Source organism: Alligator sinensis, unplaced genomic scaffold (assembly GCF_000455745.1).
Source record: "Alligator sinensis unplaced genomic scaffold, ASM45574v1 scaffold1131_1, whole genome shotgun sequence".
In the NCBI taxonomy this organism is placed as follows: Eukaryota; Metazoa; Chordata; order Crocodylia; family Alligatoridae; genus Alligator; species Alligator sinensis.
The window spans coordinates 641,723-663,688 of record NW_005842218.1 but is presented as its reverse complement, the minus strand read 5'-3'; the positions used below and the strand labels follow the sequence as shown (position 1 = coordinate 663,688).

Genomic DNA, 21,966 nt, shown 5'->3' with positions numbered 1-21,966 from the left:
CCCTTGTGCCCCAGCCAGCCTCTCTGCTGTGTGACGTCACCGCTCAGAGCTCGGGGTTGAACCCTTAGCCCCCTGCCAGTTAGGATGCTTTGCCCCAGCTCAGTCTGCTGCAGTCCCTGGCACACATGTGAATGCTGTGCCTGGGAGCAGCTAACTCCAGCATGAACTGCACTGGAGTTCATCATGTTGCCTTAATGGCACATGTAGCTGCACGCATTCTGGCATTTCCCTGATGCTATACATATAGTAATTTGCCTAGTTATTTTTGATGTGTAGAAAGCTAATTCTTAGAAAATGCTGAAAGCAGATTTCCATTACAAGTCTCCTCTCTCTATGAAAAGAATGTTACTTGAGTAGACAGGAAGTAGATGCTGATTTGTAGTCTACAGCCTTTTATCTACAAAGATTTTATGTTCATAAAATGGTAATCCTTTCATCTTGGAACTGGGGATAGAATTGAATTATTTTGCTGATTTCCTTCCTAGTCAAGTTTCAGTTAAATTCTTTGTCCTTGATGTTACTGTTCACCCCAATACATGCACAGATATAAATTGATGAGGTCCCCTTAGGCTGGAGTTTTGGGGTTTGATTACATTTTTACTTATAAATATTTTAGCTTATTGTTACTGAACACACTGATTTCTCATTTGATGAATTTAAGCATTTTTATTCCATGCTAATCTGTTTTGCCTTTGTTTTAGAACAATGTGAAAGGTTTTTACCGTACCTTGATAAGTTTCTTGGCCCATAGTAGTTTGACTATGGTTGTGTTTGCACTTTCGATTTTATCGAGCCTTACTTTAAATGAAGAAGTAGGGGAAAAGGTGAGTAAATATATATTTTTTTAAATGTTGGTGTTGTTATAACATTTTAAGAACAAGAGACAATTACAGCAATTGAGTTCATCTAGTTGCTCCTTGTTTTGATAAGTAGCTAATCATTTATTTCATTGTGTTTTATACTATAAATGTTTTTCTTTTTTAGCTGTTTCATGCTCGAAACATTCATCAGACTTTTCAGTTAATATTCAACATTCTTGTAAATGGGGATGGGACTCTGACAAGAAAATACTCTGTTGATCTACTCGTGGATCTCCTGAAAAATCCCAAAATTGCAGATTATCTTACTAGGTATGATTTCACCTTGTAAAATTGGTGAATTTAACAGAAGACGTGACTTTTCCTTTTACAGTACTAATGCTTGTTTGCATTAGTACTGTAAGCTGTATATTCTGTGCTTTACGCAGTCCATCGCAGAAGTAGACTGAATTGTTTCCAACCTTTTCATGCTATCACTTAAGCTCTCACTGTTACTTGCAGCGGAACACTTTATCCTGTCTTTGTCCTTCCTTCAATGATCAGGTTATAAAGTAAATAGTGATATAGTATTGTAACTTCCGGAAATATCTATAGATATGACGTTCAGTATTTGGCTGCTTGACAACATTAGCTAGCACAGACAACCGCAGGGTAGCTCGGGTGTGGGCTCCGATTGACTGCAGCAGGAGGGCAGGGGCACGCGCGTACACACATAAGCAGCCACAGCCTGCATGTAGAGCAGTACTATGCTGGTAAGTCTGTGGAGGAGGAGGGGTAGATTCATAGATGTTAGGGTCAGAAGGGACTTCAATAGATCATTGAGTCCAACCCCCTGCATAGGCAGGTAAGAGGGAAGGAGTGTAGGGGGGTTCAGACAGAGGCCTCCACAGTGAGGGAGGAAGCAGGGCAGGGTTGGGGTGAATGGGGCCCCGGGGCCAGGGCCAAGGCGCAGGTCGCAGGTCATAGGACAGCCACAGGAGGCATATCCAGAGGTGTGGGGGTGTGCGACTCTCTGCTGCTGCGTGCACCTCTGGGGGAGGCATGAGTGGCACGTGTGCCTCAACTTGTGCATGGGGCAGAGGCAAGCTGCCCACTACAGGCTGAGGCTCTGTGCCCCCTGCTCCCTTTGCCCCAGGAGCCATATGCCAGCCACACTGCATGTCCCCTGCCTGCCCAGGTGCTGGAGTCACATCATGGAGTACCACAGCTCCTCGGACAAAGGCAGCAGGGCACAGAGTCCCAGCCTTCCTCTGCCTCACAAACAAATCGATGGCACATGCCCCCCAGGCCTTCCCCAGGGGTGTGCACAGCAATGGGTAGCCATGACTCTTAATGAGCCTCCCATGGCTTGTTCTCACAACCCACCCTGGCCCCAGGGCCCTATTCTCCCCAGCCCTGCCCCACTCCCTCCCTCACCATGGGGGCCTCGATCTGTGCTGCCCCATGCCCTTTCCCTCTCCCCCTTCCTTCCTCCTCCACAGACTTACCTTCTGGGCACTGTGTCTGCCCCTCACTCCTAGGCCACAGTTCCCCAAGTCCTGCTGCTGCCCCTCACTCCTTACCCACAGTACCCCACATCCTGCCAGGGTATGTGGGGACTCCCCCTTCTTGGGTTTCAAATCCCACCCACACACCCACAGCCCCCCACACCTTCACAGAATCTCCCCCCTACACACACACCCCACACCAACCCCCCAACCATACAAATTACCTGCATAATTGAGTTTTTCTCGTGCTATAATTTTTTATTTTAACTGCAATTAAAATCACAATTAATTGTGACTAATATTTTTAATATCACAAATAATCGCGATAAAACTTTTTAGTTACTTGACAGTCCTAGTTTTAACTCAAAATCCTTTTTATGTAGAAATATAATCAGAACTTTAAAAAAATGAAACTATTTGAGTGTAGTAATACTGCATTGATCTGAATTTTTTTTTATTACTGAGCATGACATTTAGAAGTTAGTTATCCAAATTTTACTGTGTTGTGCTGATGACATCTATCCTCCCTGCCCCTCTCCCCCAAACCATAAGTGACACTCAACTTGCATGTAAGGGCAATCTGTAATTGGGCCTTCTCTACAAAGCATCAGTTTTATACTTTCAGTATTTTTGTGCATGTGATTAAAATATCAATTATGAAAAGCTTTTTATGCAGTTTTTAATTTAGTATTTTAGCAGCTTCAGCCCTTTGAATCCTTCCCTTTGTTATTTGAATTTCCTGTGAAGTTTCCCCTGCCCCATCCCCCCGCCCTGTCCGCCACCAAGGGCAACAGCATTTCAAGTTCTTTATCTGTAATTATCAACTTTGTTATTTCTCATAAAATAGAACTTGAAAACTTAGAGTCCACATCTGAACAATTTGATATTACCATAACCTTGTCGTCTTTTTCTTTTTTCCCTGTATTTTAAGTGATCTGGGATGGGATGTATCCACTTTTTTTTTCTATGAATATTTGCATTGAATGTACAGTAAAAGCTCATTCCCCCTGGGAATGGGGGATGCCGGGTAACAAAATATGCCGGTTAATTGAGCAGCCGCTTCTCCCACCACGTCTGGGGTGTCCCTCCACCCCTCCCGTGGGCCATGGGGGCTCGGCAACGCAGGCTGCTTTACCCCAAGCCAGGAAGTGGGCACTTCCGGTTTCACTTTTTCTTACAAGCTGGCATGCCGGTTAATAGAGCATTCCGGCTTGTAAGGTGCCGGTTACCAGAGAGTTTACTGTATTTTGAATTTAATAATTCTTGTTTATGACACAGGTATGAACATTTCACCTCATGTCTCAGTCAAGTACTAGATCTTCTTCATGGAAGGGATCCTGATTCAGCATGTAAGGTATATTTTATACCAAGAAAAATGTCACTGTTTATTTTGTAGAACGATAGTTCTAAAGCTAGGAATTCCTGACTTTTGGGTCCATGTGGACTATGGATTTTGGCAAATATTAGGTTTGGTGACTTAATTTTTGAGTGTCTAGTATCACAGTCAACATGGTTCAGAGGTGCTCAACCCATCTTGGGGTACTTTCACCTCTGCTTTGGTATTTTGCCATTTTTGAGGTGAAATAACCTTTATGTGAAGAGGCTTAATCAGCATTGTACTAAATGTTATGGATTGAGTATTATGTGTATAGCAAACATTTGCTTATTTTTTTTAAGTGTTCAGGCTTTTCTCTAAACCCTAGACTAAATTCATCAATGTGGTAGGTAATAAATGGTAACGTTAATATATGTTGAAGATCTTGCTCACTAGTATATTCTGGATAGAGATCCTTTGTAAGAGTTTGCCAGAAATTGATCATTTGCTTCTGGATATGCAAAAGAACAATTTTGAATATTCTGGAGCACTGTTTGTTCTGGAGAATTTCATTACTTGCATACATTATCATTTATAATGCCCATAGATTGCTGGGCAGTCATCTTAATGTGTAACATCCAATGTGCATGGAGAAAATGTTGTTTAACCCTTTGAAACTTTTAACTTGGTTTGCAATAGACTAGCAGTGAGCAACATTTTCTGGTGGCAGGCCTGAATAACTCACTTGGGTTGAAGGCGGGCTGGTGCTTGGATCTGGCTACTGCTGCTGCTTCTCCCCGTTACCCAGTTCTGGTGTACTGCAGGGCAGCACAGGTGAAGCCCAAAGCCTGTGGAGCTAAACCTTAAGTGTCAGGATGCAGTGGCTCTGTGGGCTATAGGTTGCTTACCCCAACACCAGCCTGAGAAAAAGAATGTCTACAAATTAAGTTTGTTGTTAACCTGCAGAAGAAGAAATACCTGGTGACCTTAATTTCTTTGAGGCCAGTAAAACTGAGAAAGTTAATAGTAACAGATTTCAGTAAAAAGTGTTGAGGCTCAAGGTGTTATTTTGCACAATTCCCGTTAAGTATTTAACTACATAAAATAAACTGTCCTTATTTATTTGGCACAGGTCTTGGAATTACTGCTTGCCTTTTGTTCTGTGACAGACCTACGTCATATTCTGCAGTTGACAATACTGGAGTCAGCTGCTTTTCCAGTCTCTGGAAGGACCAAACTTGCCACCCGCTCTAAATCTTCCAGGCCTTCTGTTGATTTAGTGCACTGGTCAAACCAGCCATTGGAAGCATCTGATAACTGTTCTGTTCTAGTTTTGGAATTGTTCAAGGAGATATTTGAGGTATCAAGACCACATATAGACTTTACATGATTTCCTAGATGTCATCTTATATCCTACTAGTAAGCTATTGAACTTGCAAACAAATGCACCTGGGTTTTCCAAATTCTAGGTTGTGTATCTATTTTTCTCATTTTGCTCAAAGCAATCTGTGTAGATAAAACCTAAAGTGTAACTCCTAAGCTGTTTGTAGACTAAGGCTAAGTACAGAGGTTACATTTATACTGGTGTGTGATGGGGAAACTGGTCTGCACCTGTAAACAAACAGAAGTTCAGGACACACAGACTGGTTTAAAAATGGTGGACCCTGGTCTAAGGTAGACCTGGATGGATGTAGTATCAGACTTAAGTGATTTAAAGTTAGACCGATCTATTGACCTTCTGTACCAGATCCTTTCCTGACTCAAATTTAAGTCACAGTCTGCTGGCATCCCAGACGCTTTGCAGGCCCCTGCTGCCCCTAAGCCCCAAGCCCACTGGAACTCATCTTGTGCTCAGCTGCTCTGCGCTGTTAGCCAGAGGCATGTAGCACTTGTAACTCAGTATTTTTCTATCTTCATACAATGTTCCTAGGCACAGTTGTGGGGATGCTCTGTAGAAGGAAGAATCGAGCCCCTCGGAGCTCTGGGGAACAGCAGGCACCCTGCATGATTGCAGGACTCATGATTCTTGCAGTTGCACCAGGCACCTGCTGCCATCACCTGCCATTCCCCAGAGCAGCATGGGGCGTAGACCTTCTGTGGAGCACCCTTTCCCCACCATGTGGCACAGGGTTGCAGGCACTTGCTGCTGCAGGAGGGCTTCCCAGCTCCAGTGCTGCTATCTGGAAGTCTGCAAGCTCGCTCAGGACAAGCCGGGCATGACCAAGCAAGGTTGCCGTGCGTGTGGCTGATGCTGCCATTGTGGGTTGAGGAGGGGTGCTGGTTGCTCGACCATGTCCAGCAGGCAATCGGGGATAGCCCAGCCAAGGGAGCCCTCTGGCAGGTGTGCAGGAGCACCCCCAATCTGCAGCCTCAGCCAGTGCAGGCAGCTTGCATGCATCCCCCTTTCCCCAGGCAAAGGGTGAATATTTCCTCTGTTTGCTCTTGACCTAACCTGAGGTGCTTAGAGTAAAATATGAAACTTGGATTGTTTCTGCCTTGGGCTTTTTGAACGTCTGTATCAGTCTAGCATTTATAACCAATCTATGTTAAACCTGTAATTTTAAGTAGAAAGTATTGTAACTTCTGAAAAACTAAAATGTAGGACTGTCAAGAAAGAAAGTGTTCCTTCTGTAGGACTTGCAAAAGTGTTAATGGTTTTGTAGTGCTTCACCACCCTTTTCACCCAAACTGATGCTGCTGTTAAAGAGTAAACTTAGCATGAACAGAGACAGTTGGATCAGGGTTGCATGAATGTCACAAGGACTGAGATGGGGAAGCATAGGTTATACATTGATCTGTGACCCAAATTTTGTTGTAATGTTGAATATTTGTGCATACTACTACAGGATGTTATTGATAGTGGCAACAGCACATCAACAGAACCCTTCTTAGAACTTGTGCTGCCTGTTCTCCTTGATCATCTTCAGATTCCAGAACAGGTTGTGGATGAGATGCTAGTGAAGAAGAAATGCGAAAGAATGGTCAAAGCTATTGATGTCCTGCTAAATATCCTTTATGTATGCTATTGATATTTGTTACTTGTCTATCTTAGCTCTTGTCATAAGATGTTATTGGTTGCTATCAAATACATTTTTTGAAAAGCTTTTATTTAATCTAAAGATAGTAATAGGCCTTAAGGAACAGTAAATTTCAGAATGAAGTCTGGCTTTTCTCAGGGGCCTTCATCCTAAAAGATGCCAAGTACTTTAACAGTTATTAAATAAGATATGTAGCTTATATTAAATGCAGCAGTCTGGTGTAAAACATGGCATATAACAATCCATAATAGCACAACAAAATGTTTGGAAATGGTATTGTTCACTTCCTCTCAGTTGGGCCAGTAGGGGAAATTTAAGTAGGCAGAATAAATTTGGCAAAGTAGGCATTTATGGGCATCAAGGTTTACAAGAAACCTATGGACCATTGTTTTTTCTTTTCTTTTTTTTTTAATGGTTCCAGAAATTTAAGGATTATATTGTAGCTAAGACATGACTGCCATTTGAATGCTCTGTGGCAATAGCAAAACTCCATATTCTGGTGAAACTGTCTAAAAATCTTCTCAGCTTAGGTGTCAGTGATCTGCTTTAACAAAGTGCTTTCCTCACATCAGTGTTGGGATGGATTCTCTGTCTGTGCAGGGTTTTCAGAATCGTAATGAATACCATAAAGCTCTTTCATGTAGTGTAGTGTTCATGTAGTATGCATTGGCATGTTTGTGTAGGTGATTAGGATGGTCCCTACAGCATTACAATGCCCTCAGTTTTGAAGTAGGGAGCATTCTTTTTTTGTGTTTTTACTTTGGAACTAACTCCAAATGCCTTTTAATATATAGTTTTTTGGAGGTACCATCCAAGAATTGGCCTAGCAAGGTGGTGGTGTATTCACAGCTCAGTGCACTATGAAATCACATTTCTAAAATGCAAGGAGAATTGTTTGAAGGTGAACAGTTTTACACCCTTCAAAGGACCTTTCTCATTTTGATTGAGATGCGATTTTCACTTTTGTGGCTTATTGTAGCAGATTTACTCTTATTTGGAAAGCTTTCAGTAAGGCTGTCTCCTTAATGGATGGAACAACCCTCTATCATGTTTCCAATAAACAAGCACTAATAAGTGAATTGTATTTGTTTTTTCTTAACTGAATTTACTCCTCTGTGGAGATGATGTGTTGAAACTGCATGCCTCGAAGATACTGACTGCCAACAGATGCACATTTTTAATAGAACACCAGTTTGCATATAGTGGAACTGATATTGGCTTTGGGACAAAGGTAGTGGACTCTGAGATGTGGTGAGCACACTAAAATCAGATTAATCTTAAATCTCATTTATTAAGATTCCTCTTGTACTGCGGGGGAGGAATCTTTTTTATTTAAAGGGCTAATTAGATAAAATTAATTCAACAGTATTTTTTAAATTAAGTTGCTACTATTTTTACAGTGATGGAAGTGTTACAGAAAGGTAGTGTTAGCTATTTGGTAATTATATGCTCTAAAATTGTAAGATATTTTGCATTTCTTTTGCGGCATAAATATGAATTCTGATTCTGTGGAAAGGAGGACTTAATGTAATAGGAATTTTGATTACTGTAATTCTTAGTTTGCAACTTAGGTATCCAATAATGTTCCAAGGCATCCATTCTTCATTTTTCCTTGGTTTTATAAATCTGACATTTTAGAGATATACAGAAAAAAGTAGGTAGTACAAAACTTTCACTTCAGTGTTGCCTGCTGGAATGTAGTGCTGGTCTCAACTCCCAGTCACCAATAACCTATTCACAGCAGATCGTTATGAAATGAAACTTCAGGGCAACTTCAGACTGATAAACGATTGATCATTGCTACTTATTGGTATCCACCTTGTTGATCTCAGTGGAGGAAGCAAAGTGTGGGGACTGAACTCTTCCTAGTGGAGTTGCTTTCATCTGTAATAGAGATTCAGTAACATGTTAAAGCAAAGTAAACTTGTTTTACTACCATCACTTTTATTTATCATATAACTAGGTAGAGGAATTAGTCTCCATGGTTATACTATAATGACACACTTTAAGTCAACCAAAGAGAAAATGCTTGTAGCTTAAAGTGTAAACCCAATCACTGTACACCTCAGACTTCATTTTCCACTTCAATTGTGTTTTTATATTCAAAGCAAACTTGCTGCTGATATTGTTTTGAAAACACTTGACCTTATGAGCAGACTTAAGCCGTTGGTGCCCAGCATGGAAGTCAGTTTCTACAAAATTCTTCAGGTAGGCTTCAAAGACCTATGAAGAATCATGTTAAGGTGCAGAATATTGAAACACTACTACAGGCTTTATATTTTAAATGTTTTTCCCCTTAATGTGTTTAGACCATGTCTCTTATGTGGCTGCAGTATTGAGGAACTTGCCCATGTGTTGAAATTTAAGCACGCTTTTAGGAGATGGGAGGTTGAGATGGTGGTTTTTCTTTTGCTGCCCATGTTGCGTATGTGGAATTTTCTATGCTGCTAAATCAGCCACTGTTACCCATTTTATTCATTGCTCTTCGGCTGACTTAAATCCTTCTGTGCATTTGATGCACAGAATCTTGAAATAGTATCATGGGAGGGTGGTTTTTTTGGTGCGGGGGAGGTTCAAAAAGTTGCTTGTATTTTTACATAACTTCTAGAAGGATAAGAGCAATATTAAATGAAATATTTGTGAACTCCAGGTCTGGATGTGTTACAATGTCTGGATTCTGTAGTTAATTATAATATTGACATAAGTGGTTTCTGCCCAGGATCAACGTTTGATTACACCTTTGGCTTTTGCTTTAACATCAGACCACAGAGAACAAGTCCAGGCTGGTCTTAGAATACTATTTGAAGCGGGACCACTACCAGACTTTCCTGCCATAGTGTAAGTTGCTTGCACATACATGTCAATTCTTGTCTGTTAGGCCTGATCTTGAATTTTTCCACTGAAACAAACTTAAGTTCTAAATGTCTCGGAGCTAAAGAAAGCATGTTGGAGAAGCATTTTTGTAAAGTGTTATACTAGTTTTTCTAAACTGAGTCTTTTTCTTTACTGCCTCAAATACTGATGTATCATACATGCTGGACTGCAGTCACTGTCCTGGAGTTGTGACAGGTTTAAAGTTCAGTTCTTCAAACTCTCAAGGCAAGGAACCAAGTGTTTTGTGTTATTACAGAGTGACTGGTCTTATTCTTTCTTTGAGATCATAATAGTTTTTCTAGATATGAGAGATCAAGCATCAGAAAGTGTGATGGCAGTTATGGAAATGCTGTCAATGGGTGATCAGTCTCCTAGTTTTCATTTGTTCCTTTATGTCTTGAGGGAGTCCCCTGTGGTTCAGTGGTAGACTCCTTGTCTACCACACAGGAGACCTGGGTTTGATTCCCAAACACTTATACAACTACAGCCATGGAGGCACCAAACATCTAGACTCGGTCTGGCCTTTGGATTCTGTCTTAGCGGCCTAAAGGGAGGATGGAAGGTCTGGGCAGCCTCCACTCCTCCAAAAATTCCCTCCCAGGCATAGGCATTGAAGGTCTGGGTGGTCCTCACACATATACCATGATCCAGGAGGATCGACAGTTGCCACCATTGTCTTGATATGGTTGTATACCTGTCAAAAGAAATGATAGAATCCAGGATGATGTTAGCAGGAGGATTGATCTGTTACATATTTTCAGTGTATATCATAATTACAAGCTGCTTTTTTTCCCACAAAACTTTCTATTCTCTACCTTCAACATAAATCTGTGGAAGGTTTTATTACTTGCTTGTTATTTTTATGTAGACTTGGTGAAAGCATTGCTGCAAATAATGCATACAAACAACAAGAGGTGGAGCCCATGTCCAAAAGAATCCATATGCAATCATCTGTGACCAATATGACCTCAATGAAGTGCTCAACTACCTACTCTACAAGTGATGATTCAACAACTTTGAACATCCAGGAGCTAATACAGAAACTTCAGTCTGGACTAGAGGTTGAGAGTTTATGTATTTTCAGTAAACTTAAGTTTTACAACTCTGATCTGGTAAAAACAAGAATGTTATTCACTAAAAATCTTTAATTGGGCTACAGCATTTCCATTCAAACAACAGCATGGATTCATGTTTTGAACTAGAATTCAATGCCTGCAGTACGTAGAAGCTGAGAGATGCCCAGAAGGTCTGAGTCTGATCTGTCAGGAGTTGAGACATTTTCCTGCCTGCTTTCTCCGTGCTTGCTTAGGTGTTTTGATTTCTCTGGAAAGGAAAATAATGTTACTTTCCAGGAAATCTTAATAACATTTTTGTTTGTTTGTTTTTTTCCCACACTAAACATTGAACATTTCATAGCAATCATCTGCAAGCTGCTGGGCTTATATGCACAGTCAGTCATGCATCAACATAACTGAATAATTCCCAAAATTGTCACCACTGTTTGGCACTGCCTTATCAGAAATTGCCCTTAATCCCCAAACCACCTGGGGGAAGCTCCTTTCATACATTCAGGCAAGTAGTTTTGTTGTAAGGTCTTCACTGACTTTTAGGACACAATTGAACTCCTAGTATGCTACTGGACAAACCATATGACTTCAAACAATACAACTGATGGGGATTAAAATTGAACAGTTGCAGTAAAGCTGATGTTCCATTGAGAAATCATTAAAGTATTTAGGTGTATAGGCTTGCATTTCAGTCATCAGGCTCTTTAAATGAGCAGTCATAGCTACAAGTTGAACAGCTTTTCTTCAAGACCCCTTAATTTTGCTACTGTAATATTTCCCACAGGTGAAGGAACCAGTAACTGATGTGAGGATATCTGACATAATGGATGTCTATGAACAGAAGCTTTCTGCATTAGCAGTGAGTACTGTTAACTTTGTGTGTGTGTGTGTGTGTGTGTGTGTACAGGTTTACCTTTGCATGTTATAAACCCGCTTATGTTAGTGAAATTATGCTACTTTCTTTTTGTCCATAGTCCAAAGAAACAAGGTTACAAGATCTTTTGGAAGCAAAGGCCCTAGCCCTTGCTCAGGCTGACAGGCTGATTGCACAGTACCGTTGTCAGAGAGCCCAAGCTGAGGCCGAGGTGAGTATGGGTAAGCTAAGCCTAGAATTTTGATGTGGAAAATGCCTAACATTGTTGAGTCTGCATGCCAATTTCCTCATGGAGGAACCACTATAGAGTAGCTCTAACACAGTGTATGTACCTCAACTTGGAAGTTTTATTTTAAAAATTAAACTGGATAAAGAGTAATTTTTTTATCAGTTTAAAAAAAATACTTCAGTACTTAGTCTCCTTTAGTTTCATTTTATGCTTTTAGTTAAAGCAGCTTGAGCCACCCTTGAATTTCCCATGTGTTTCTGTTATACTACATCTGAAACTTTCTACTTCTTAATCAAGCTGTACTTAAAACAGGGGTGTCAAACTCTCCTGAGGCCCAGTGGCTGATCCAGATTATAGGACTCCTCGCAGGCAGGATCCAGCCTGGGGCACAGGGCAGCTACTGTGACAGTAGAAGAATCCAGGGGTTCAGTAGTGGCAAGGGAACTAGCAATGCATCTGGATGTGGTCATGGATCCCAGGGGAGGGGATCTGTTGGTAGCAATGGGTCTAGGACTGGTGGTGGTAAGCCAAGCTAATTCTGCAGCAGGCCATGCCCCCAGCTTTTAGTGGCTCACTGATAGACCCAATAAAGCATCTCCAACACCTTAAGCCCTCGTATGGATGCCCCATAATACACATTTTTTGAAAAACCATTTAGACAAAACCTACTCAAGGTAACATTTCTACCTATGTAAAATACATTTAATTAAATTTTAAAAATACATATTAATATTGCCAAGACCTAGAGGGTTTGTTGGAACTGTTTTGACATGAAGCTGTAAACCACTGGGGTAACCACTTCAAAGATGCTTTTAAAAGGACTTAGACTTTCTTCGTCATTCACAGTCCTTAGAAGTTTGTACTTCCTTTCAAATTTAGTCATATCATATCTTGCCAGTATTTCAGTATTTGCTGTTTTTATATCTGTAAATACACTGACCTTGGAGAATACTGGTTGTAAATTCCCTCCACAAAATCTAACATGGCGCTCACATGTCCTTTCTTGAGTGGGTGTTGCTACATAGGAGAGCCTGTAATTGAGTTTGCATGTGGGTTTTTGTTTGGTTTTTGCTCGAAGGCAAGAACACTTGCTGCAATGCTGAAGGATGCAGAACGAAAAAATGAAGAACTCGATGTACTACTGAAAGCTCAACAGGTAGAATCTGAACGGGCACAGAAGGATATTGAACAGCTCTTCCAGCACAATCAAAAGTTACAAACTGTGGCTGAAGAACATGAGATACTGAAAAGATCTTCCATTGATCTTCTTCAGAAGTAAGAACTTAATCTTTTAAATGTCATGCTTTGCAGGGGAGGGCATATTTAAAGCTATGATTACATATGTAAATGGATGTCTGCAAAGGTTCTGGTATTTGACATTTCAACAAATGATTGCTCTGACTCCATTAGGTTCCCTTGGTCAGCTTGATCATGGGAAAGCGGAGGCCTTTGGGGTGTTGAAAACATAGTTTTTTGGCTTCAGCATGTTGGAAGGACAGTGTGTTACACATTCATTTGTTTGTGGGGTTTTCAATTATAACTGCTTTTCTTTTCTTTCATCCCCCACACTCCGTTCTAGGGAAGATTATTTTTTTTAATGGCTAAAAAGTGGGGTGGATGTGAACAAAGTATACCAGAGAGAATAAATAGGGCTGTCTTCAAAAACAGACACACATTGGAAATACAGGCCACAGCTTTAAAATGAAAAGGCTGTCTCCTTCACAGTATGTAATTAGTTGATGGAATTTTTCACTAGATGTGAGGCCAAGAGGTTGCAGAAGAATTCTGGGGGGGGAAGGAGTGACCCTTCAATAAGCAAAGCTATAAATTGTTAAGATCAAAATTTTGAAGGGACCAAAACCTCCACACTATCGCTTGGAATCTGGCTTTTGCCCAATCATTAACATGACTGGAGTATTTGCAGGAAAGCCACAAGGTTTATTAAAAAACGAGAGCTGAATGACAGCTGCAACAATGGAAGTTAAAATTCCCTAGATCAGAAAACCTTGCCTTTCTAATCTAGGATTTCTGCCTGGGCCAGCATGGCTTCTTCTACATTTGTTCATTTATTTTGTTTAGCTGTGCCAAGGCAGTTTTTAGGCTGTGTTTTTATGTTTTCAGTATCAGAGCAACTCTGTTTATATAGTCATACCTAAGTGCCTCATTTAAAAATAATTTAATGTTGCAGAAGATTATTCCCTGATTTTTGTGTTGTAGTTCTTTGTACTTTGCTTGAAGTGTTATGGTTTGGCCACTGAACTACATACTTCATCTTCTGGTCTTCTATGTCATTCTAACATGTTGTCATCTTGTACACAGAACCTTTTGCTCATAGCCATTTTTATGTGAAAGAAATTTGTCTTTAAATCCATAAAAGAAGAAAATGAAATACTACCTTGTGCTATAATTTGCAGCAAGTTTGACACCTTCAGCAGATCTGACTGGCATAAGCTGATCCATTCCAGTCAGGCTTAGCTATGGGTGCATCTATGTGTGCAGTTAAGATGGAGCAATAAACTTTGGTGCAGTTTGCACTGGAGTCTATTGCACCCAGGACCGCAGCACTTTGAGCCGAGGCAGAGCAACCCCAGGCTGACAGGGAGCCCAGGGAGACAGCCCCTGCACTTTAGCACTCCTATGCACTGGCCAACCCCTGTTACCCTGTATATGTGCGTTTTGGCATGCATAAGTACTCAGCTGTAAGAGTACTGTCCTTGATGGTACTACCTTACAGCGGAGCTGGCTAATTTACTGCAGCCTAATACTGGTACAGGTATAGGTGTTGACACTGCTGCAGAACTAATTAGGACACATATAGATGCACCCACTGTAGAGAAGTTTGCACCCTGTGCTCCATATGTTATAATTGTTGTTCTTTAGATAAATAACTATTTAGTTTTTCCAGACTCTCCTTTAAAATCTTTTCCACTGAATCCGGTGGGGGGGGGGTGTATATATTTGTGTGCAACAGTGGGTTATAGTGGGGCTTGGGTGAGGCTTCAGAGTGGGATTGAAGTTGCTCTTCACTTAATGTACTGAGGCAGCGGTTCCCAACCCCGGGTCACAACCCAAATAAGGGTCGTGGGGGAATGCTGGCAGCGCTGCACAGAAAAGAGACACGCCGTGTGCTGGGACTGCCCCGGGGCCATCGCCGCCGCTGCACTCTGCTCCCAGCAGGAGCGTTCAGAAAAAAAAAGGTTGGGAACCACTGTACTAAGGGGTTCTTCTAGCAAAGCTTTTTTTCCCCCTTGAAGGTGTACATAACCATTTTTTGCTTGAAAGTGAAGAAAAAGATGGTACATAAAATGCAAAAGGTTTTTTTAGGGTTTGTTTTTTTTTCTGACAAATGATTCTTAAGTAAGCCTTTCAAAAGTCAACATAATCCATTAACTTTATTTTTAGGCATGAAACCATGGAGAGACAATATAAAAGTCTGCAGGTTACATGCAATTCACTCAATAAACAAATTGAGGCAATGAAAAATCTGAGTGAATCGCTCAAGCAACAGAATGACAAGTAAGTTTAATTCATGCTTTTATTTTTTAAGCACATTTTAAAAGGAAACAATCAAATAAAATTGCATTTCAGTATCCATTTTTCAATTATCTGTGGTTTAAGTAGCTCCTGAGAGAACCGAGTGTAAAGCGGGACGGAAAAGTGTTTCTCGTTTTCTGTGTGTTTAAGACTAAGCTTTATAGTTGAACTTAGTTCTGTACAGGTTGGGGGGTTTTTTGTGTGTAACCGTCTGATCTTCCATGAAAACAGGTAACAGAGACAAATAAAAATGGCGAAACAACCAAAGTTAGTTGTTAGGAAGTCCCAAAGCCAAGTATAATACAATAATTTACTTCCATATTTTATGGAACTTAATAGGTTTCAAGACTTACTTTTTATTGTAGAAGAGTTCTCTGGAATATTGCTTTTACCAAGGGAATTAATACAAAAATGCAACTTTACAGAAAGTACACAGTGCCTCAGTGCTAAAAAGATGATGTGGTTCACTCTTATTGATCTGTTTTAATCCAAATTTCAGTCACTGCTCAGGCAAGCTTTCAGTCAAGTCTGGTAAGACTTGTTTGTGTATATTTGTGGCTGAATTTCATACAGAGGTAGTTTTTAATGCTCCACTTGTTCAGATCTGGGGAATAAAGAAATGATGCTTTATATTTTGAGGTAAGAGTTTCATAAATGGCTCTCCTCCAGCACAGTAGGTAAGCTTACAGTACATTATTGCCTCATTTCATTCCCTACTAGAATACATTTAAGTATTGTGTACCAGTAACTCTTTCACTTCCCAGGTTGAGCGATCCTCCCACAGTCCTTTCCCCATATGGGCAACAATTCTGATTCTCTTGCCCTTTAGCTTTGTTAAATCATCAGACTAGTGCTGAACCCCTGGTGCAAAATTTGTTGCAAATGATAGTTCTTGTAGCTGGGGAAGGATGCTTTCAGGTTGTGAGAAATTAAAAAAACCCCAACAAAACAAAACCCTCAAGCAGGGCTGGTGTGGGGAGGGATCTTTAAGCAAAGGACTGTTACTAAGGCCAGGTCACGTGCATTCAGTTTAGACATAAAATGTTAACTGTCAGTTTGCAAGCATTTCAAATCATTCTTCCTGGTCCTTGCGTTACCAGTGGTAAAAGCTATCCAATGAAAGCCTGGCCAGAGGGGTGAGGGGCAGTCTCACTTCAGGTTACACTATTTAAACTGTATGTCCTTGATAAAGGAAATATAACCAAAGATAATTAGGTTAGTTTCCCCCACAAGAAGAAGAATATAAAATCACTTCATCCTTGGTTACCTTGAAAATTACTTTGATAATTGTATGAAATGCTGCAGTAAAAAGTTAGATGGTGAATTACCTTTGAAATAGACTGGTCATTTGGATTGATTTTTCCCCCCCCCTCCCCCCCCCTTTCAGAACTATAGCACAGTTGATGGAAACAGAAAGTCATAGAAAAGAGTTAGTGAATCAGCTACAGGAGAGAGATGGTAAAATATCAAGTAAGTTGCACGTATTTAAATATTTGTTTTATAAATACAGAGTTAACTAGATTTAAACCTGGAGTCTAACTGCATTTTCTGCTCATAAAAAGCTTTGAACACTTTAGTCTGACCTAGTGAAGTTTTATTGTTTAAAAAATGAAACTTTGTCAATAATAAAATAAGTGGGAGGAAATTTAAAAACAATTTCCTAACCTGTGTCTGCATTGTGGCATTTTGCATGATGTCACGAAATGTAACCTGTTTTTACAGTTGAAATTTTCAGCTGAACTTAGACTATGCAGTTTTTAATGTTTTAAATCTTCAGTAAATATCCAAGAGCATTACTTGTAAATAGCTACTAAAACTTTTCAGTAGATGGCAGTACTGGGTAAGTCATTTATTAGCAGTCATATTTTACTAAAACTCATACCAGAAAGTTTGTGGGCAATTGGATGGATTTCTTTTTGAACATGTCAACTGATCTCCTAACACATTTTCGAAAGGCTTGCAGCAAAAAATAAAGATTTTGGAAGAGAAACTTAAAGCCAGGCAGAAAGAAAAAACAGATATGGAAGAAACCATTGGCATTCTCAGAAAAGAATTGGGTAAAACTGAGCAGGCAAGAAAAGAATTGAGCATTAAGGTAAGATTTGTTTTCTTACCATGCAGATTCATATAGAAATAAATCTTTGCATAATTGATATAGATGGTACATCAGATAAATTAATAGTGATAATAGTAGAAAAACTGAAGTAGCTAATATAGTGCAATGAATACAGGGCTTTTCAATTTTTAATCTTTCCTTTTGACCTTCCAAAGAGCTGTGCTATTAAATCATTTGGCTTGTTTTTGAAGCATATGGTTACCCAGCCCTAAGGGGAGATCTGTTGAGGAAACAGGGTTTTTTATTTTTTTGAACACCAGAAGGCTTCCTAGAGCTCCTCAGCCTGTCTGAAAGACCGTAGACCCAGGGGTTGGCAACCCCCGACACGCATGCCGAGCATGGTACACGAGGCCATTTTGCTCGGCGTGTCACAGCCAGGCTGGCTCTGGGTAGCTGCTGCCAGTAACGGAGCCCGGGCTGCTTCCAGCAGGGCTTGCAGCATCCCAGCTGCCTGCTGGGAACAGCCCAGGCTCCCGGCTGACCACAGCTACCCAGAGCTGGGGCTAGCTGTAACCAGGCAGCTCCAAACAGCTGTGCTGGGCTCTGGAGCCCCCGGCATCAACTCCGTACTGGTGCGTGCAGGCGCACCTCGGAGTGGGCAGTGGGGGAGGGGCCTGAGGCAGTGCAACCCCGGTCTCTGCCGTGCTGGCACAGAGCTGGTGACTGGGCTCTGGAGCCCAGCGCAGCTGTTTGTAGCCAGCCTGGGCTCTGGCCAGCTGCAGCAAATGGCTGCGCGGGGCTCCACAGCCTTGGCATCAGCTCCATGCTGGCGGTGACTGCACAGGCACCTTGGGGTGGGCTGCACTGACCTGCTGCCCTGAGGTGTGCTCACAGTCACCACCAGCATGGACCTGATGCATCGGGCTCCACAGCTCCAGCACCTGTTTGCAGCCTGCTTGCTGCAGCTGCCCAGAGCCCAGACTGGCTACAACCAGCTGCGCCAGGCTCCGGAGACCCACCATCAGCTCCGTGCTGGGAGTGCAGAGAGACCAGAGCTACGCTGCCTCAGGCCCCTCCCCCACCATCTGCTCTAAGGCGTGCCTGCACTCACCAGTACAGAGCTGATGCTGGAGCCCAGCGTGGCTGTTTGCATCCTCCTGGCTGCAGCCGGCCCCGGCTCTGCGTAGTTGCTGCCAGCTGAGAGCCCGGCCAGCTCCCATCAGGCAGCTGAGATGCTGCAAGCCCTGCTGGGAGCAGCCTGGGCTCCAGCAGCTACCCAGGGCCGGGGTAGTTGCTGACAGCCACAGAGTCTGGGCTGGGGGCCAAGGGGCAGCAGGGATGCTAATAGGAAGATAAATATACACTCAGTACATACTTGCTACTTCATAGGGGCATAAGAAAGCAGGAAAATAGCATGGAGTCAAAAGACTACTTCTGGTGTTTTACGAAGGTACAGCATAAGTTGGTCTTTATTAATTTGTTTCTTGCCCCCCCCTCCCTTTTTGTGCGTAAAATAACAGCAATGTCTTATAGGGGTGAACACTGATACTTTTAAAAGGTTTTTGAAGATGCATATTAAGGCACGTGCAGTACTGGGAATGCAGGCTAGATTTCCTAGAGAAATAGTTTCTGATGCAAATATACCCTGTCTTTTGTTTTTTTATAATTTTGCCTGAACTATTTATTTATTTATTTATTAAAAGGCTTGTCCAGTTGCACATGTTTTGGGGTCTTTGCTGTCAGGAAGACTGCAAGACAACAAATGGTGGTGCTGTTTTATAGAAAGTTATACCCAAACCATTTCTGAAGTGTGGTAATGCATGTGAGCTTATTTCATGTACATAAAATGTATAGACAAGACAGTGCGCTCCAAACAAATGGCTTAATTTTGAAACTATTTTACTAGTTTGTATTTTACTTTTTTTAACATTACTTCAGCCACTTATGCAGTTCTAACATGATGTGAAAGTGTTCCGTTTGCTTGTCTTAATCCTATGTGGTGTTCATGTTGTAGGCTTCTTCCTTGGAAGTGCAGAAGTCCCAATTGGAAGGGCGTTTGGAAGAAAAGGAGGCCATAGTGAAGCTGCAGCAAGAAGAACTGAACAAACACTCACATATGATAGCAATGATTCACAGTTTAAGTGGTGGCAAGCTAAGTGCAGAAGCAGTAAACCTTAGTTTATAGGTTTTGAATTAAGGTTTATTTAGTGCAACTTTATGTATTTTGTTTAACTAGAAAGTGAATATGTGATCTGGCTCAAATATTATAGGCCAGTTAAAACTGGCCCAATTCTGAACTTGTTCATTAAAGAAAAAAAATTGTATTGGTCATCTAAAGAAGCTTTGGCATGAAAAACCTTATCTGTGTAGAAAATGTCTGTGATTGCTTCTGTGGAGATTGGTGGTCAAGGGGCCAAACCCAAGCTGAATTAAGCCTGTCTTATGGTTTGTTGTTTTTTTTTAATAACTAAATCTCAGATATTTTGGTGGGAAAAGGAGGAGATGGTCAGCTTGGGAGAATAACATGTGAGAGTTCAGTATAGAAAGGTTAAGAAGCACTGCTTATATTTCCATCTCCTTTAGTTCATGTGTTTTGACTCCACCTTCAAATACCATTTGGAAATCTACGTTGCATAAGTATTGAAACAATGTCCAAGGTACAAACCCAGAAGTGATAAAAGTTCTATGAATTAAAAGGTGGTACCAATATCAAAAGATGCATGTTACAGTAAAAAACTATCTGATAAAGTTTAATTTAAATCTTTTTATTTTAAATCACTACAATAATTGAACTTATTAAAAATACCTACAACGATTTGTGAAAGAAGGTGAAGTTGAGAAAATGTAGAATTCATATTTGTCTAGTTTACGGAAAATAGTTTTGAAATAGGAAAGGTATATTTGTAGACTATTAAACATTTCTTTATGCTTTTTCAAATACCTTTTTAAATTCTATCCATTATATTATTCCCTCTCTCACTTGGTTTGATTGTTAAAATGATCAACACGTCACTTGTCAGCTTGGCAGTTGCTGCTTTTTTCCAGCATTGTCAGTGTTGCATTGTTTTAAACAGGATTTTGTATACTGTTTTTTAAGCTTACAGTAAAAAATTTTCACTATTTTCATATAAAGAAAATTTTGTACTTTTTAAGAAAAAGGCTTTTTTATTTAGAAATGCTTTTTCCTTTCATGGTGGAACACTTTCTTCTTAATTTACTGAAATTGGATGTGATGGGAATAGCATGTCTCCTAGCTGTAAAAATAAAAATCTTGTCAATGTTTGTGTGCATTTAAGTGGAAGAACCATGACAGTGATCTAATACGTATCATAGTTGTATTATTTCTACCATCATTTGATTTGTATTTATTTTTTTGCACAGGTCAGATTTTAATATTGTACCACAGGTGTTATTGAGATGCCTTATTTTTCAACTGTATTTATGGCGCTCTCTCTCTCTCTCCTGTGTGCATGATCTCCAGTAGTTCAGACCTATTTGTAAACTCCCGCTTGAATAGTGGCTGTTTTTTTAACCTGTTCATTAATTGTATATTTATTGTGACTTAGGTGTGCTTCAGATTTTAAAGTATCATTGTTCTTCATAAAGAGAAGAGTAATAAAATGACTCTGTGTTCTGTGTTTTGTGTATGCCAAGCGAGCATGACATTACCTTAATTATAGGCACGACTACCAGCTCAACCTATAATAAATTTTAGTTTTTTGATTAAATCTGTTATTTGCTTATGCTTTCTTCAATAGGTAGAAATGAGTATTAAAAACTAATTTACTGAGTTTGGTATTTAGATTTGTACAAGCTAAATTTGGAAAATAGATTTTATTAGTCAAATTTATAGTTCAATTTAATAGTTTAATGAGAGTAAAATCAGTTTAGAAAGAGGTTTATTCTAAATATATTTTTCATGGGAAAAGAGAAACTTTTTTCAGGCAAAATGCAAGCTGGAATTAAAATATTAAGGTTACTAATTTAACTGATGTTGATTTAAACTTAAAAGATGGGGAAAAGTATAGAATGCATCACTGAACTGAAATTATTCAAAAGTCAGTACGGTGTCTTGTAAATGAAGCTTTCAAAAGTTTAGTATGTAGATTTATAATCTGGCTACATAAATATGTTCATTAACCAGTTGTGTTGAATATCATTTAATGGGATTTAAATACCTTGAAGTTTGACTTAATTATTTTTGTTTTGTTTTTGTCTAGAATTTACCTTTCTGCTAGTCATTAATTATATCCTGTTTAAGCTGAGGAGTCCATAGGTTTTAAAGTAATTATGTTTTCATGTTGAATGAAGAGGAAATTGCTAGTTCAGCTTCATTGTGTGTTGCTCTTAGGCATTGATGTTGCATATGCAAATTATGAAAAAGCATTAGATTCCAAGTTAAGTACTTGAAGTGAAAACTAGAATTAAGGTTTTATGTGCAGCTTTGATTTGTCTCCTTTGTGTCAATGTACCATGGTGGTCTTTAATTAGTTGATCATATCCTTTTTTTTTTTTATACCAGACGTGTACCTCATTCCATACACATGATTTATTTAAACGGCTATTCAATATCTTTTTTTTTTCCAAACCAAGTTGTGGAAGAGTCTTAACTTTCTCATGGACTTTCTGTATTGCTTATCATTTGAGTGCTCAATAATTTATTTCATGAATTGA

At 40.2% G+C, this 21,966-nt stretch overlaps 1 protein-coding gene across 2 annotated transcripts in view; it reads left to right on the top strand.

The window, feature by feature from the left end:
- Positions 1 to 21,010, top strand: part of CIP2A (cell proliferation regulating inhibitor of protein phosphatase 2A) — a 29,690-nt gene extending 8,680 nt beyond the window's left edge. Inside the window, exons 6-21 of one of the 2 annotated variants that reach the window (XM_006027016.3) lie at positions 702 to 824; positions 985 to 1,130; positions 3,584 to 3,659; positions 4,753 to 4,980; positions 6,467 to 6,626; positions 7,768 to 7,909; positions 8,767 to 8,866; positions 9,378 to 9,496; positions 10,401 to 10,593; positions 11,384 to 11,458; positions 11,574 to 11,684; positions 12,781 to 12,977; positions 15,105 to 15,218; positions 16,624 to 16,706; positions 17,192 to 17,331; positions 19,307 to 21,010. In XM_006027016.3, the coding sequence (XP_006027078.1) occupies positions 702 to 824; positions 985 to 1,130; positions 3,584 to 3,659; positions 4,753 to 4,980; positions 6,467 to 6,626; positions 7,768 to 7,909; positions 8,767 to 8,866; positions 9,378 to 9,496; positions 10,401 to 10,593; positions 11,384 to 11,458; positions 11,574 to 11,684; positions 12,781 to 12,977; positions 15,105 to 15,218; positions 16,624 to 16,706; positions 17,192 to 17,331; positions 19,307 to 19,477 (2,178 nt within the window). In that variant the 3' untranslated portion in view covers positions 19,478 to 21,010. Of the gene's footprint in view, positions 1 to 701; positions 825 to 984; positions 1,131 to 3,583; positions 3,660 to 4,752; positions 4,981 to 6,466; positions 6,627 to 7,767; positions 7,910 to 8,766; positions 8,867 to 9,377; positions 9,497 to 10,400; positions 10,594 to 11,383; positions 11,459 to 11,573; positions 11,685 to 12,780; positions 12,978 to 15,104; positions 15,219 to 16,623; positions 16,707 to 17,191; positions 17,332 to 18,465; positions 18,743 to 19,306 lie in introns of those variants that run through there. The other variant, XR_003094863.1, reaches the window with a different exon arrangement.
- Positions 21,011 to 21,966: the final 956 nt, after the last annotated feature.